Raw genomic sequence first — 14,712 nt, forward strand, 5'->3', positions numbered from 1 at the left:
TCAATGTAGCATAGATATTATTTATTTTTTGTCGGAAGTGTATCTTGTCTTTACCATTTTCTTTCAATGATAATTATAAGTATTACCAATAAAACATATTTATTAACCTGTTAAACATTTTTATTTACATGTGTTATATCAAAATTTCTTCAGGTATTTATTTATTATAGTATTTCGGATCGCTGTAGTCAATTTCTAAGGCTGAGTCGGATCGTCTTGATTTAAATTCCCATGGGCAAATGTCATTGAGGATAACATTAAATTCTGCAATATTTTTGACAAATTTTTAAATACAATTAATATGTAATTATTATTCTTCCGATATTTAAAGCTGAAACAGATAATAAAGAATAATAATATCAAACCTGTATCGAATCGGCAGTTGTGTTTCTTCACGTCACAGTTATTTTTAAATGTTACCACATTGCCTGTATTATAATTGCAGGCACAGACACCAGTTTCGACAATCTCATCAAGACATGATATTAAAGAGCATTCATATGCTTTAACAGATTCCGGATTTATTTCTTGGGTATTTGAAAATGCAGAAGGCGTAATTACTCCAAAACTATTTTGTACATATGATACGGGATCCGAGTCTGGACTCGAGAAGAGCGCTTTATTCAATTGAAACGCGTTATTAATTGAAAATGAATTCTGGTCTGAATACAAGGGCAATGATTCGTAACCACAACACGGAGTCCGCTTTAAAAACATACAATTAACTTGTTTTTGGACCTCAAATAATACAAATACTGAAAAAAATATACAAGACGAGATTTTGAACAGAATATAAATTAACAATTAATTATAACTGTAAGCTGTATTATGACTTACCATTGAATAAATATTTGAAACTGTCCCTAATGTCCATGTTATATTTTATGTATACCTAGAATGTTACCGTTGGTAGAAAACAATGAGTTAACACACATATCTTTTATACAGCCCAACTATAATAAGCTACGGATAAAAAGCATTGCACATTAATTTCAAACGCCGACTTAATGTGAGTGATTTATAACGGTAATGTAAACATAGCAATAAAAAAACAGCTTTTATTATTTCATTGCAAAATATTTAATATTAGATGAATGTATATAAGAATAATATTTTAATTTCAATAAATAATCAGCAATCTGCATTGAAGTAACTACTATTTATAGTTTTATAGTCCTTAACAAAGTAATGCAAATTTATTGCTTTTCAGCATCAAAATATTCTTCAATCCCGTCGGAACCCGCGTAACCTTCATAATCTTTATTAAGATTTCCTACATCAGAGAAACCAGTTTTTCCATATAAACCTTTAGCGCGATTGTGTTTGTAGTACCCTTTGCCAATTCCAGCTCCTATGCTACTCCCAAAGCCAAAACCTTTTGCACCCACTTTCTTTATAACACCGCTGGTTTCATCCTCGTTGTAAAACTCTTTGTCCTTCTGGTATTCATCCTTATGTGAAATTCTGTGAAATCCTTTCGTTTTAAAGCCCTTTTTATATTTTTTTTCTTCGTTGCCAGTTACACCAAGACCTTTGGCAGTTATGCCCTCCGCTAGGGCGTAAATAGCACCATCGTCGTAGGAACCAACATCTTTTAAACCAGCCTCTTTCAAGAATTTCTTTAAATCTTCGATATCAAAATCGATTTTTACACCTTGGTTCTTTGCCTTCTTTTTTCTATATCCTGAAGCGTTAATTTTTGTTTTGGGCTTACTCTTCGCGTCGTCATCAGTTTTAAAAAAATCTTCTAAACCACCTTCATATTTTAAATCGGATATGTCAGTGTCAAGATTGTCAAACGCCAGTGATCCGCGGTCGAGCGGCGATGATTTGACCCAATACAGAAATGTCAGTGAGAACACAAAAAATAATTTATTTTGCATTGTCGTTGTAACAGTTTTTTTGTGTTACGCAATCAAAGTAGGTTACGACACTGACATACATGCAGATTCTTTAGTTTATATAGCTTTCGTTATAATTTGGTGGACAAGGATAAGTTTTTCATTACCGATCCTTATTTCTGGTTCCGCGCTGTTGAATTTTAATCGATATAACTAATCGAATCACTGACATGGATCATTCAAGGTTTTAAGTACCGAAAGTGAAAATGTAATAGATATACAAATTAAATCTCTATTTCTGTATTTTGTAGACATTTTTTTCTTATTTTATTAATAAAATTAGAAAGGATAATTATAAATAAAAGCGTCGTTCTTTCATTTTATTAAAAAAAGTATATTATAATGATCAGGTTTTGACTTATTAGTTAATTACTGTAGTGGTCACGACACAATATACTATAAAATATTGTAATAATAAGGTAATAATTTGATTAGGAATACATTTATAGGGTTGCAATTAAAGAATAGGCAGGTTGATTCTAATCAGTAAGCATGAATCAATTAGATACATGTATGCATGAAAAATACTGACTAAGAAATAAATATCTATCAATGTTAAAATTTTAAATATATCAATATTGGTTGAGATTTTAAAGAATTGTGTCGCTTCGTATGAAGACCGTTGTTCATATTGTTTTCAGTCAATTTTCTTTTAATATCTAAACTACAACAAAATGTATATGAGATGACATTGCCAACATCCATTTCCAACAATGTTTAAGTCATCCAATGTGTCATATTTGCATCCACGTATGAATAAAAAAATACGTTACTTAGAATATAATTTGCAATAGAATAGTTTAAATTTATTCATGGACACAACAAAGTCTGTGAACATGACAAACATTTTTATTTAATATCTTAAAAAAATGTGCAAACATCCGTATGAATTTGAAAATATCATAACCTGACCATATTAATATCAAAATAGTTATAAAGAAAATTATTATAGTAGCGCTTTAAAACGACACCGTTTATACTAAAGAAAAATAATAGAATAATTGTTATGGAAAATATTTCGAGTACGTTGTTCTCGCAATTCCGCCCACATATTTATGTAACGTAATAAAGATTTTAATAAAAGGGTCTTATGCTTTTAAAATTTTGTTTTGGTATATAATCTACATTCTTGTTACATATTTTAATATGTTCAGTATTATTTGTTATAGAGAAAGTAAAATCAACATGTAACAATATATACATAAAATATTTTTGCTTCCATACTAGTAAAATTAGTTTTGCCGAAACGTTTAATACTCTGTGGTTTCAGCAAATAAGTAATAGGTGAATAGATCTTATATTTTTAACACGTATCTTTCTAATAAGAAACAATTATTAAATTTTTATAACGAAAAAAAAACATAGATACTTTATTGTTACTTATACTTTATTAAAATAAATTACATTGAAGAAAAGCATTTTTGATATTATTTGAAATACTTGGCGTAGACTTTAAAAAAAATTAAAATAATACTTTATAATAAATCTTAGATCGAAGCATGACATTCAAGGCTCAAATACAAAATGGCGTCGAAGATTTAGTAAACATATTTGTAACAGATGAGATTTGTTTTTATGTATTATTTAACATTGCACGGATATCATATTTAGTATCATTATTCTATTCGTATTTACCACTATGTGTTGTTTATCTGAAATACTAGCCGTATTTTTTTGTTTTTGTCACATAATTCTACTTTAGTAAAACCGAAAGTTTGTTTATCTGATACTTGATTAAGATACGTTTAGGTTTCCTCATAAATAATAAAGGTTATTTCTATAATTGAGTTAGTAATAATAAAGATATGTATATGCAAATTATGTTAAAGAATTTAGACAGCATTTTTAAAAACAAGTTGCAGAATAGTGAGAGAAAAGTATGATGTAAGTCTAATATGCTATCTTATGCTTATAAAATAACTTTACCCTAGTACCAATTTGACAAATAGATAAACCTATTTTAAATGTTTATAGGTAAATCGTCTTTGATCGTTGTGTTAAAAATATACAAAATTATTTAAAAAAAAAAGTAAATCAATTTTGTTCAAAAGATATTTATTTAAATTGACTCTACAAAAATATTTACATCATCACCGTGTATCAAACATAACAAAATTATTAATTAGTTGAATAAATTACATTTAATTAATTAATTTTATTCATTCGTCGTGATCGCCATCTTTGTCACTGTCGTCGTTGAATTCGTATTCCTTTTCATAATGGCTGCCTCCTTTTTTACCGTAACCTTCGCCATGTTTGTAATGACTCTCCTCGCCGTCCTCCTTCGAATGGCTAGCATCAGATTCATCAACATAGCCCTTGGATTTGAAGCCAGCTTTTCCGAAACCTCCTTTGTTGTAGCCTGAATCCCCGTGTCCGCCTTCCTTATGAGCACCGCCTTCTGAACCATGATGGGCTGAGTTGTAACCATGTTTCTTGAAGCTTCCACTGTCATCAGCTACGTCATAGAAGTCATGGTCTTTCTTGAACTCGTCCTTGTTGAATACTTTATGGTATCCCGTGATTTCTTCGCCTTTACTGAAGTGCTTCTTGTGTCCATGGTCCCCGCCCTTGTAGCTTTCGCCAGCCTGGTGATGTTTTCCATGTGCGTCGGCTTCATCATGATGAGCTTTATGACCACCTTCAGATTCATGGAAGGATCCTTCCTTGTGTTGTTTACCGTAATGTCCAGCTATTCCCTTCTCGTGGTGTCCTTTGGAGTGATGACCTTTGCTTCCTTTTTCACCGTGAGCTGAATGATGTTCGACGTTGTAATTATTACCAGTTCCACTCTCATGACCGTCGTCGTGACCGAGGTACCCCTCATCCCCTTCATCAGAATCCTCTAAAGTTGAATCATCTTCTTCAGCATCTTCAATTACTATTGGTTTCGCGGCCACATACGGCAGTGGGAGCGGTGCGATGTCGTATGCCTTTACAGGTAAGGGGGCGAAGGCTTGAGGTTGTTGGTATCCGTGTGAGCCTACTTCTATGACATGAGCCGGGCCATTGCTGTCACTTCGGTACACATAGCTGGTCGCAGCTGGTAAGTATCCAACCTGTACTGCTGCAACGCCAGCTACAACACACAAAACAACGACTGCTGTTCTCATGATGAGATGTTTCCTTCACAAGTGGCTGTGCTGTAATAATTTCATATCCCCGTTGCCCAATATTTATATCTAGGTTAGAACTAATGATAGGACCGTGAGTGCTCTAATAGAACCTTTCTCGTAGCCATGTAACGGTTTGTGTGTCACGAGGTTATAGGCGACAAAGAAAACGATAATGAAAAAATTTGGAATTGTGCAATATTTTCAGACAACTCACCGCAAGCAAACTAGCGTGAAGTTTTGTTTTTTTTTTATTAATGAACCTACGATAGTGTAATTTACTTGGTTTGCTTCTATATTTTAAAACTAACAAATTAAATTATATATTTATCCAATTAACATATAAGTTCAGTCAAATATTGCTACATTGTATTATTAATTTGAAACGTTTGTAGAATTGGGCTATTAATGTATTTGATATAGGTAATATAAGACGCCTTATACTGTATTGGAATTAGGATCTTCAACACTATTTACTAATATCAATAACATTTTTCTGAAATCTAATTTGAAGCTCCAGCTATTACTAGTGATAAGAAATCTTAAATACAATCGTATTTTAATTATTCGCCTGACAGTTTTTGTCAATTTCGTTATTAAAAAATTATAGTTTTTTTTTTATAATATTGATAAAGCAGAATCTAATGTAATTTAACGTATCATTTATTCTTCGTACAATCCAGGACCATAGACAAGATTGTGATAAAAAATTGATTGGTTTGATTACGGACTCGTCCGGAGATTTCTGGTTAAGAAAATATATACGTAAATAGATATTGTAATCAAAGTTCTTGCTTTGGAGAAAAAAGTAGTTATTTTAATTTTACTTTAAGCGTTGGTTGGCTTTTACATTGATCTAAAAATATGTGTTGACTCGAATAAGTATGGTTGTGTTAATGAATGAGATATGTCATTTAAGAAAATATACATAGTAATATTCTTGTCGAAGAAGTCGTGGTTGCCTCGAGGTTAAAGGCCCACCTCTATTTCAAGTATATGTTGTATTATTTTATATTATTATAATATATAATTTCAAATTATAAGTTTGAAACCGCCAATCCGCCTTGGGCAAGCGTCTTGATAAATGCTCTAACTTTTTCCATGTGAGAAGAGGCCTTTGCTCAGCCGTGACCACCAATAGGCTTATAATGATCATGTCATCAGACATGTTTCTTTTAGTAAACATATATATTCATTGCTATTTTAGAAGTTTTAACAACTTGTATTATTTTTTATCTGTAATCTATTTTATGAAAAAAAATCCTTAAATTGATCAGATTATATAAAATATATTCTATTAATATACTTTATGTTTGTACATTAATTAATATTATTTGGGGATTTTTGTATCAAGACATTTCTAGGATTATAAGTTTGTCAACGATTGACTCAGGTGATTTTAGAAAATCACCTGAGTATATATATATATATAACTATAAATCATGTCGTATAAAAACTCTTCTACATAAAATACGTATTGTTATTTGTTAAGAGATATACATTTAAATTTATTTTCACAATTAGATAGGTACTACGTCATTATAGCTGGTAAATAAAAAATATTTAGGTATAAAATTTTATATATACGTATATATATATGCAGGTTACTATTATTTACTTTATATCAGTAATGGTCTTCTAGCTGACATGTCAGAGTAAGAAAAAGACAATTGTTTAATTATATTGTATATGAATCTATTGCAAATCAGTTTGACTTGAATGATTATTCAAGAATTTTCTATAGAAACCTTATAGGAGTTTGTGTTCTTAAAAAATACATAATATATAGTCCTGCTTAGACTGGTTTATTAGTTGTAATTTTAACTTTTTATCACAAAAAAAGAGATAAGTAATTGAATTGGAGAGCTCTTAACAAAATTTTTATAATACCTGAAGAATTTTTCCTATAAAGAACCTAAAAATAACTTCAGAACCAAAACTCAGCTTGTTATAATAACATCAAACTATTAAGAAAATTTTCAGTGAGAAATAAATTAGTCTTGAATTAAATTGTAGATAATAATAGCAGAATAGGTTTAATAACGACGTATGAGATATTAAATGTATATCTACATATTATTATATTTTTTCAATTGAAAGTATATATTGCTTTACAAGAATTTTTAAACTAATAACAGAGAAAAAAAGGTTTTATGAAATAGTTTTTCATATATCGAAGAATTGTTATATCGTATAGAGAATAAATTTATTAGATCAAATAAAATAGCCGAAAGGAACACATAATGAAGCCAAAATAAAGTCAAATTAATATAAAACATATTTTTATCTAAAAAATATTTATATATTTACAAAATTTAACAATATTATAACTAAAGTAATTAACAAGTCTCGATTAATGATTGATCTTGAAGCCGTAGCTGTTGTCGTGAGCTTTTCCGCCATCAGTTTTGTAGTAATCTTGTTTTTTGTCATCTTGTTCTTCAGCTGAATTTTTGGCTCCGTGGATTTCTTCATGAACTTTTCCGAAGTCACCACTTTCATGGGAATCGTCGTGTTTATGTCCTGCATCATCTCCGTGATATTTGCTGCCTCCGTATTTATAGAACGCGAATTTGACTCCATCGTCATTGTCATATAGTTTTCTATCTTTTTGGTCATTCTCATATGCTTTTTGAAATCTGATACCTTCATTATGAGCATCCGATTTCTCTTGCTTATTTACTTCATCTTCGTTGTTGTATTTGTCATGCTCGTCGCTTTCTTTCTCCCCTTTTCCTCGGTGTGAATGGGTGTAGCTTGAATATTTTTCGTTATGATAGTCACCACTGCCGCCATCTGTATAATGTTTCTTATAATTGTCGTATAACTTCTTATTATCCTTATCCCCTCCATATCCATAGTAATGACCATCAAAGTCCAATCCGTGAGAGTAATGTCCGTGTCCATCGCGATCGTCAAAGCTAACACCATACTTTTCAAAGATCTTTTTAAAATCGTCGTCATGTAAACCATCGACTTTCTCGTCCGATTCCTCCGATACTGGTATAACACGCTCGTCCTTCGAACCATCTTTAATGTCAGCGCTCTTTTTATCAGCTAATTTGGGTTGTTTGTAATATTTCGACAACTGTTCCATGACCTCACTTTCACCCATTTTTATGACGCTCTCTTCGCCATCGTTTTTCTTTTTATATATGTATCCTGTGGCCGCCGGTTGAAGGTCGGACCCTGATGTACGAACCATCACCATCCTCTCTACAGTTTCCCTCATTTCCATACAGGAGCCACAAAGGCTCACCGCTACTAATACAGATATGCGCAACAGCATTTTATACCGCCCCAAACAGAAATGATAAATGATTCAGAAACAAATCTTTATATAGCTATAAAAAGTACCAAATAATTCAGCGCTATTAGATTGTGCAACGCTCTTCTGTGTCAATGATAATGAAAAACTTAAATTAAACAGGCCGTTGGTATCGGAGTGGAATGAGACACGTCGGTCTAATGAGAATTTTCAATTATGAAGGACGAATGTATAAATCACCATTCAAAGTAACACAATACGATTTCTAATCAATGTAGGCTATAGCCTAGTCCAAAAGTATGTTGCAGTCTAACGGCATACCTTTAGACGGTTATGCAAAAAACTTTTTTTAAGTACCTATGTCTTAAAAACATATTTTTTTAAAAACTCTTTAATTTTTCTTGTGAACTTAAAAAATAAATAGCTTCTAATTTTACATGTTTAAAGTTATTATTTAATTATATTGGTAAATATTTTAAAATAATATTTACATATTTCATATATTTACAAAGGCATAATTTTTATAACGTCAGTCCTAATAGTGTTAAAAATCTTTAAATACTTACTGATTTATTGAAAAAATATTATAATTAAATAAACCAACGTCATAACAAATAGAATATAAATAAAATAACAAAAAATATCTATAAAATTTTTATTGCAGTGTTTAAATAATAACGAAAACCGTTTAGTGAATAAAAAATGTGTCCCTTTATGGATTAATGCCGTAGTTGTATGGTTATATGTAAATGCATTGAATTAGTTTTGAGTATTTACGACGAATGGTTTCTTAAAACTTGTCGTCAGCGATCTCGAAATGCCGAATAGTTTTCAGTCTTTGTATTAGAGGTAATAGTTTTGCTTTTGACTCTATCTTCAGAGTACGACATTAGGTCGGTTTTGTCGTTCACGTCGGTCAGGATTTCCTCAATGGTAATTTTATCTTGGTTTGGGGAAAAAAGGTCTGTTTGACCTATGTTATCGTGATTCATGAGATAAAACAACGCGTAAGGCGTACCGTTACTTTCCTTAGTAGGGTCAGAATTATCAGTTCTTGCTGGATACTTACCCTTGTGATTTTTAAAAATGTGCGAAGGATTATCTTTAATATTATATTTATAATTACTATTTGCATCATCTTTATCGTTGCTTTCTATTCTCTGATGCATAACGTTATTAGTTATAGCGTCTCTTTTCCTATTCTCCTTGATCTTCGATTTTTTATTTTCTAAAAATTTTTGTGCTATCTCATTCAGCATGTAGTTCATATACTGAGCGTTGTGTTCGCTATTTATGTTCGCCTTATGTAGAATTTTATTCTTGACACTCAAGCCGTTAGGTTTTTGATAATAGTTCTGGTCAAAGAATTGCTGTCGATTGATGAACCTGTTCCATTTCTTTTGGGTGATCGCATGTACTGTCGGAACAGGTTTAAATTGACTTCTTTCTTGGTTCTTGGACTTCTCTATAACATTTCTATTTTCCAAATGTTTTTGGATATTAGGTTTGAATAACGCGTTATTGACATGATTTTTCGGATCATTTAGATCTGTGTTTTTTTTCTGCTCAGCGTTTTGTGAGTCGACTTTCTTCATAGACGTCTGTGTTTGATTTTTCCTATGTTGAATTTCAATCTTCTGATCTATAAAATTAATTTGACGCGGTGGTTCCGTATCTTTTCGCATGTTTTTCGTTTCACTATTCTCCATGTTAGATTTAGTTGCAAACGACACAGGCGACGTCTTCGATATCTGGAAGTGGGAATCCACAGCGCGTTCGTTGACTAACTTCATGTTCTTCTGATTATTATTACCGACGAGATATTTCTTATGTACGGGCTGTCTGGTTTTACCGTAAGTCCCGACCACATTTGTAGGCGATATGAATCCTACCATGGCATTGTCGTCATATACATAATACATTAAAGCCGGCGAGAAGCAATTCAGCGAGAATACGAGGGCGATCAACTCTAACCACATCTTCACAACGAATGTGGGAACGTATGTTCAGCAGCAGTTTACATTGTTCTTATAAAATGCTATCCGCAGCTTTGTTGACAGAATCTCCGATATCAATAACATCAACATAAACTAATGACTCACAGATCTTCAAATTTATTTAACTATAAGTTGAATTTTACTTTTCTCTATATGTTCAAATAAGAATTTAAAAAAATATAATTATTATAGGTACTAGTGAGAGACGTTTATCATCCGCTATTTCACTTTAATAGGCTATCGCATCTAAAGTGAATTAAATTGATTATAATTAGTAAATTACATAATATAAAGATTTCATGAAAGATATGAAAAATAAAATCTGACAATTTGTAAAATTAATTTCAATAAATCTATCGCTTTCCAATTCTTAATAGGAAATTAATCAAAAAAGGCGTTAATTTAATTAGAGAATTACAAATGCTATTGTAGACATTTTAACAAAAAAAAACCAGACAGGTCTAATAATCGTGTAATTCTGTGATTTCTCAATGCTCGATAGTGGTTCCATATTATTATTTTTTTGTAATTTATAACTGAATGTTGCATAGAAAATTAGAATTCTGATCGAAATCATCTTATAAAAAAATGTAGTCGTAAATTAAATTAAGGATCCCTGATAATTATAATAATGTTGTGATAGCAATAATCAAAATAAATTCAATTCATGTGAACATATTATCATTTCGTTCATTGTTTTGTTATGTGTATTGACAATAATTTAAAACATTTTCTTGTTTACGTTCTGTTCGACACAATGCGAGCTCACTAGTCTCTGATTAACGACAGCAGAATACGCAAGGATGAGAGTTCTTTTTATTATTGGAATCAGCTTCCTTCAATTTGTTTTTATTTCCCAAGCGAATTATATCCCTAAGAGAAGCGAGGACAGTTTAAAGAGCTCTCAAGAGACTTTTAGCGAAGTTTTCAAAGAGAAAACCGAACGAAACAACGATTTTGTTGAATCAAATAAGAATGTTAGTCGAGTGTCTAGAGGAAACAAGGAACAGACAGGGAGAGTCAAAAACGTAACGAAGATTAATCCAATAACAAAGCCTAAAGCGAGTCTAGTAAAGAAGCCCATTCCGAAGTTTGCAGAAAGCGATGAAGATTATCAAACAAAAGTCAGGTTTCCAAACAAATTCTCAGACTCAGTCGAACATGAAGATGAAGATTTTAATCTCGACGACTATGATTTCGATGTTAATCACGATGAATTTTCAAGCGGCGGTAAACCTTTGGAACCACGAAAGAAAAATAAAATATCTAAACCAAGAGTTCAGCTGGAACAGTCTCCAGCGAAACTAGAATCGAAATTAAAGTCTGAAACAAGCCAGAGGAAAGTGGTAATACCTCGTAACGTAGATAAAGTGAATTATAAAATCACCAGGAAATCGGTATACAAGTTGAAAGAAGAAGAGTATGACGATGAATTCTCCACAAGCACTAAAGAACCAACATCTACTAAATCTTCTACAACCGAAGACGACCAGAGCGAAGAAGGTGAAGAGAGCAGGGAATATGTGCAAAAGGGTTCAGCCAGAATAATCAGATCACCCCTAAGTTTCGGCGCATATGTCAATAAATGGGGAGAAAAAACATCGCATTTAATGAACAAAATATTAACCTACCTGCCACTATTTCCACAAGTTCAAATGCCTAAGAAAATAGAAGAAAATGACCTGGAGATGTTGAACCCTGTGGATGATACTTGGAATAGAAAAGTTCGTTTGTGAAACTTGTAAATCCAACACTTATAAGAATAATATGTATTTGGCGTATTTGTCGGTCACCAAAATGAGATGTATGTTATTGTCAAATTGGTTTCGAGTACACGGGTTTAAAACATATTCTGTGGTTTTTCTTCATTAATACGATTTATAAAAACAAATATATAGTCATTTTAGTGCAATAAAAGATAGTTTTTTGTAACGACCTTTAGTAACGGTTTTAATTTTAATTTTACCTTTGGCTTAAATGTAAAATGAATTTTATGTATTTAAAATAGTAATTATGGTCATAGAAAAAGATTCCACTCGGTATCAAAAGTTTTTATTCAAATAACAAGTTGCATTGACAAAATTAATTCTTCATAGAACATTTTTAATTAGATCATATAGTTGTCTATATAGTCAGCATTATTGCTGAGTACCGCCTCTCTGGCGACGTCTCTGTAGTGTTTGAAATCCTGTTCATTGTTTTGTTGATGTTCCGATTTATCACTTTTGTCAGATCTTTTTCTGCCCTCACTCTCCTTGGATCCTGTACTAGTGTTGTTACTGCCTGAGGCGCTTACTGCTTGAGTGTGTGATAGTCTCTCTAAACCACCGATATGGGCTTGCGAGTCACTGTTATTGCCTACTCTAGCTTTTGCGTTATTATGATCATGAAATTCCGTTTCTTCTTGGTATTCGTCTTTATGATAGACCTTCCTAAAACCCTTTTTGTTTTCACCTTTATCAATTATTTTATTACCGTTATAATTAACCTCATTGTTATGATTCTCTGATCCAAATCTATTTGCAAAGTAATCGGCGAATTCCTTAAATCCAATATCATTATCACCTTTAAAATTACGATACGACTGTCTATGTTGGCTTTCTTCGTCTTCTTGTTCGTTATCAGAATCTGAAAAATTATTGTTATTATTTCTTTCCTTCGTAGTTTGTGAGTATTTTTTAACCAGTTTATCGTCAGAACCGTAAACATTTTTACGTCTCGGCACTTCATTAAGCCGTTCGAAGTTTTTAGAATAATCATCTATATCAGGTAATGGCATCTCTTGGTCAAATTCTTTACCCCAACTTAAGTCTTTAAATGTTAGGGGGTCGTAATCATTCGTTTTGTCAAAATAATCATTCAATACGTATGAGAAAAATGGCTGTTCTCCAAACATTGGATTGTCCGTTGTTAAAATCCTCTTATTGTAAACACCAGGTTGAGAGTGAGGCCGATTATCGATAACATCGTCTTTTATGTGTTCATGAACGGGGATTACCCTTTTATCTTCCTCTACCAAGAACCTTTTGTCCTTAGCTTTCTCAATTTCTCTATTAAACTTCATTGGTTCGTATTCATATGGGCTGCGATAAAAAAAAGGCCAACCGTCATAAGAGTTCCTTGAATCGGTACGTACATCTTGGTGGTCGTTCAGGAATTCATTGTTCTTCTCATAGTTTAAAAGTGTATTACTTGATACCCTATCTTCGAAGACAGCTTCTCTTTTAGGATTTTTTATTAGCATATCGTTTTCAATGTTCTTAACAGCTTCGTATATTAAAGGTCTATTTCGCGTAAGATTGGTAAAATTATTTTGAAAACTATTAAAACTTTTCAACGCCGTCGCATCCCGCAGGTTACTTCCTTTATCTCCAAACTGTCTCTCACGCCCGCGTTTATTACCGAAGGACATTATCATTGGCGGTTGGTTATTTACTTGTTTGTAAACATAGCCACTTTTAATCGGATACGGATTCGGTTTCTTCCCGTGTGTCATATAAAAATGACGTACCCCCTGCATTTCTAAACTAGCACGAGATATCACGCACAATAAAATGAATGATCCTCTCATTGCTGTCGTGAGACGTTATTCCGCAAGCAATCATTTGTTTGTAATGGAAGTCATTGACCGGTGCATGTTTATATCAACTGTTTATTATTTCACTGTTAGAACGGTCATTGTTTTAAATGACAATAGCTTTTAAGACGCTAATTTATGAAATCTACATTGTATCGGGCGACCAGGCAGCGTTTGTTGTACAGGTTGCAACAAAACATTGTTTATATTGATTGTTGACATTTTATTGCAGTTAACAAAATACAACATTCAATTATGTTTGCTGGCGAGTTGAATCATTGCGGGTAAGGCAGGGCGGAACAAGTTTATACAGTAATCACAAGTATCACGAGTACCAGCTGATATCGTTAACATAGATGCAATCAAAGTCCCTCATAACATTGATACGTTCTAAAAATCTTTCAATTTTGTCCTAATAATTAAATTCATCGGGAGATGTTGGCTGGCGTAATGTAAAAAAAATATTTTTTTAATATGGACAGATCATTTTACATTACAGAGTACAGACGTCTCTTAAGATGTGACCGTTTTATGTAAATATCTCATGAAATACTTATTAAAAACATATATTTTACAATGAATATATAATTTTAAAGGTTCTAGAGGTCTGTGAGGTATTTTATAATAAATGAAACGATATATAAATTTTTGATCATTTATTTCATAAATAAAAAAATATTCGGGAAATACAAAAATATTTGACATTGACCCAACAAACGTCAACAATTGTGAGTGTTGCCATTACAGATAGTATTCGTATTTTATTATTTATTTTTTTCAAATGAAATCAAACGAAACATTTTATGGAAAACCTAGTTTTTTTTTTGCAGCGGGAATGTAACAAAACAAATTACCA

General features: G+C 31.9%; 8 protein-coding genes across 11 annotated transcripts in view; 1 reads left to right on the forward strand and 7 right to left on the reverse strand.

Annotated features, from left to right (window-relative positions):
* Positions 1-23: 23 nt before the first annotated feature.
* On the reverse strand, positions 24-961 carry LOC116773904 (uncharacterized). Its single transcript, XM_032666477.2, has 3 exons — positions 838-961; positions 366-755; positions 24-264 (listed from the first exon to the last, which is right to left on the reverse strand). Exons 1-3 carry the CDS (start codon positions 872-874, stop codon positions 158-160), a joined length of 534 nt encoding a protein of 177 aa, XP_032522368.1. The 5' UTR covers positions 875-961; the 3' UTR covers positions 24-157.
* Positions 962-1,047: 86 nt separating this feature from the next.
* Positions 1,048-1,954, reverse strand: LOC116773938 (uncharacterized). Its single transcript, XM_032666527.2, has one exon. It carries the CDS (start codon positions 1,881-1,883, stop codon positions 1,197-1,199), a length of 687 nt encoding a protein of 228 aa, XP_032522418.2. The 5' UTR covers positions 1,884-1,954; the 3' UTR covers positions 1,048-1,196.
* Positions 1,955-3,949: 1,995 nt separating this feature from the next.
* Positions 3,950-5,076, reverse strand: LOC116773958 (filaggrin-2-like). Its single transcript, XM_032666554.2, has one exon. The coding sequence runs from the start codon at positions 5,012-5,014 to the stop codon at positions 4,061-4,063; it is 954 nt and encodes a 317-aa protein (XP_032522445.2). The 5' UTR covers positions 5,015-5,076; the 3' UTR covers positions 3,950-4,060.
* A 2,291-nt stretch (positions 5,077-7,367) lies between these two features.
* Positions 7,368-8,303, reverse strand: LOC133319457 (protein starmaker-like). The gene has a single exon (XM_061523932.1). It carries the CDS (start codon positions 8,301-8,303, stop codon positions 7,368-7,370), a length of 936 nt encoding a protein of 311 aa, XP_061379916.1.
* Positions 8,304-9,085: 782 nt separating this feature from the next.
* LOC116774133 (uncharacterized) lies at positions 9,086-10,261 on the reverse strand. Its single transcript, XM_032666789.2, has 2 exons — positions 9,409-10,261; positions 9,086-9,255 (listed from the first exon to the last, which is right to left on the reverse strand). The coding sequence occupies exons 1-2, from the start codon at positions 10,259-10,261 to the stop codon at positions 9,086-9,088; spliced, it is 1,023 nt and encodes a 340-aa protein (XP_032522680.2).
* A 772-nt stretch (positions 10,262-11,033) lies between these two features.
* Positions 11,034-12,129, forward strand: LOC116773956 (uncharacterized). Its single transcript, XM_032666553.2, has one exon. It carries the CDS (start codon positions 11,083-11,085, stop codon positions 12,013-12,015), a length of 933 nt encoding a protein of 310 aa, XP_032522444.2. The 5' UTR covers positions 11,034-11,082; the 3' UTR covers positions 12,016-12,129.
* Positions 12,130-12,315: 186 nt separating this feature from the next.
* LOC116773955 (uncharacterized) lies at positions 12,316-13,957 on the reverse strand. The gene has a single exon (XM_032666552.2). The coding sequence runs from the start codon at positions 13,848-13,850 to the stop codon at positions 12,387-12,389; it is 1,464 nt and encodes a 487-aa protein (XP_032522443.2). The 5' UTR covers positions 13,851-13,957; the 3' UTR covers positions 12,316-12,386.
* A 540-nt stretch (positions 13,958-14,497) lies between these two features.
* Positions 14,498-14,712, reverse strand: part of LOC116774132 (uncharacterized) — a 24,214-nt gene continuing 23,999 nt past the window's right edge. For all 4 annotated transcript variants that reach the window (XM_061523727.1, XM_061523726.1, XM_061523725.1 and 1 more), the window contains one exon: positions 14,498-14,712. This exon is cut by the window's right edge and continues 2,068 nt beyond it. The gene's annotated coding sequence lies outside the window, so the exon portion shown is untranslated.

Source organism: Danaus plexippus, chromosome 20 (genome assembly GCF_018135715.1).
Source record: "Danaus plexippus chromosome 20, MEX_DaPlex, whole genome shotgun sequence".
Lineage (NCBI taxonomy): Eukaryota > Metazoa > Arthropoda > Insecta > Lepidoptera > Nymphalidae > Danaus > Danaus plexippus.

What these genes read in the sequence shown, in the direction of transcription:
- LOC116773958 (XM_032666554.2), bottom strand. Translation starts at nt 5,014, where the DNA reads ATGAGAACAGCAGTCGTTGTTTTGTGTGTTGTAGCTGGCGTTGCAGCA.
- LOC116774133 (XM_032666789.2), bottom strand. Translation starts at nt 10,261, where the DNA reads ATGTGGTTAGAGTTGATCGCCCTCGTATTCTCGCTGAATTGCTTCTCG. An exon ending in CGATAAAGATGATGCAAATA is followed by an intron (nt 9,256 to 9,408) that starts GTAATTATAAAT and finishes ACGATAACATAG; the next exon opens with GTCAAACAGACCTTTTTTCC.
- LOC133319457 (XM_061523932.1), bottom strand. Translation starts at nt 8,303, where the DNA reads ATGCTGTTGCGCATATCTGTATTAGTAGCGGTGAGCCTTTGTGGCTCC.
- LOC116773938 (XM_032666527.2), bottom strand. Translation starts at nt 1,883, where the DNA reads ATGCAAAATAAATTATTTTTTGTGTTCTCACTGACATTTCTGTATTGG.
- LOC116773955 (XM_032666552.2), bottom strand. Translation starts at nt 13,850, where the DNA reads ATGAGAGGATCATTCATTTTATTGTGCGTGATATCTCGTGCTAGTTTA.
- LOC116773904 (XM_032666477.2), bottom strand. Translation starts at nt 874, where the DNA reads ATGGACATTAGGGACAGTTTCAAATATTTATTCAATG. An exon ending in TTTCAAATATTTATTCAATG is followed by an intron (nt 756 to 837) that starts GTAAGTCATAAT and finishes TATTTTTTTCAG; the next exon opens with TATTTGTATTATTTGAGGTC. An exon ending in CAACTGCCGATTCGATACAG is followed by an intron (nt 265 to 365) that starts GTTTGATATTAT and finishes AAAATATTGCAG; the next exon opens with AATTTAATGTTATCCTCAAT.
- LOC116773956 (XM_032666553.2), top strand. Translation starts at nt 11,083, where the DNA reads ATGAGAGTTCTTTTTATTATTGGAATCAGCTTCCTTCAATTTGTTTTT.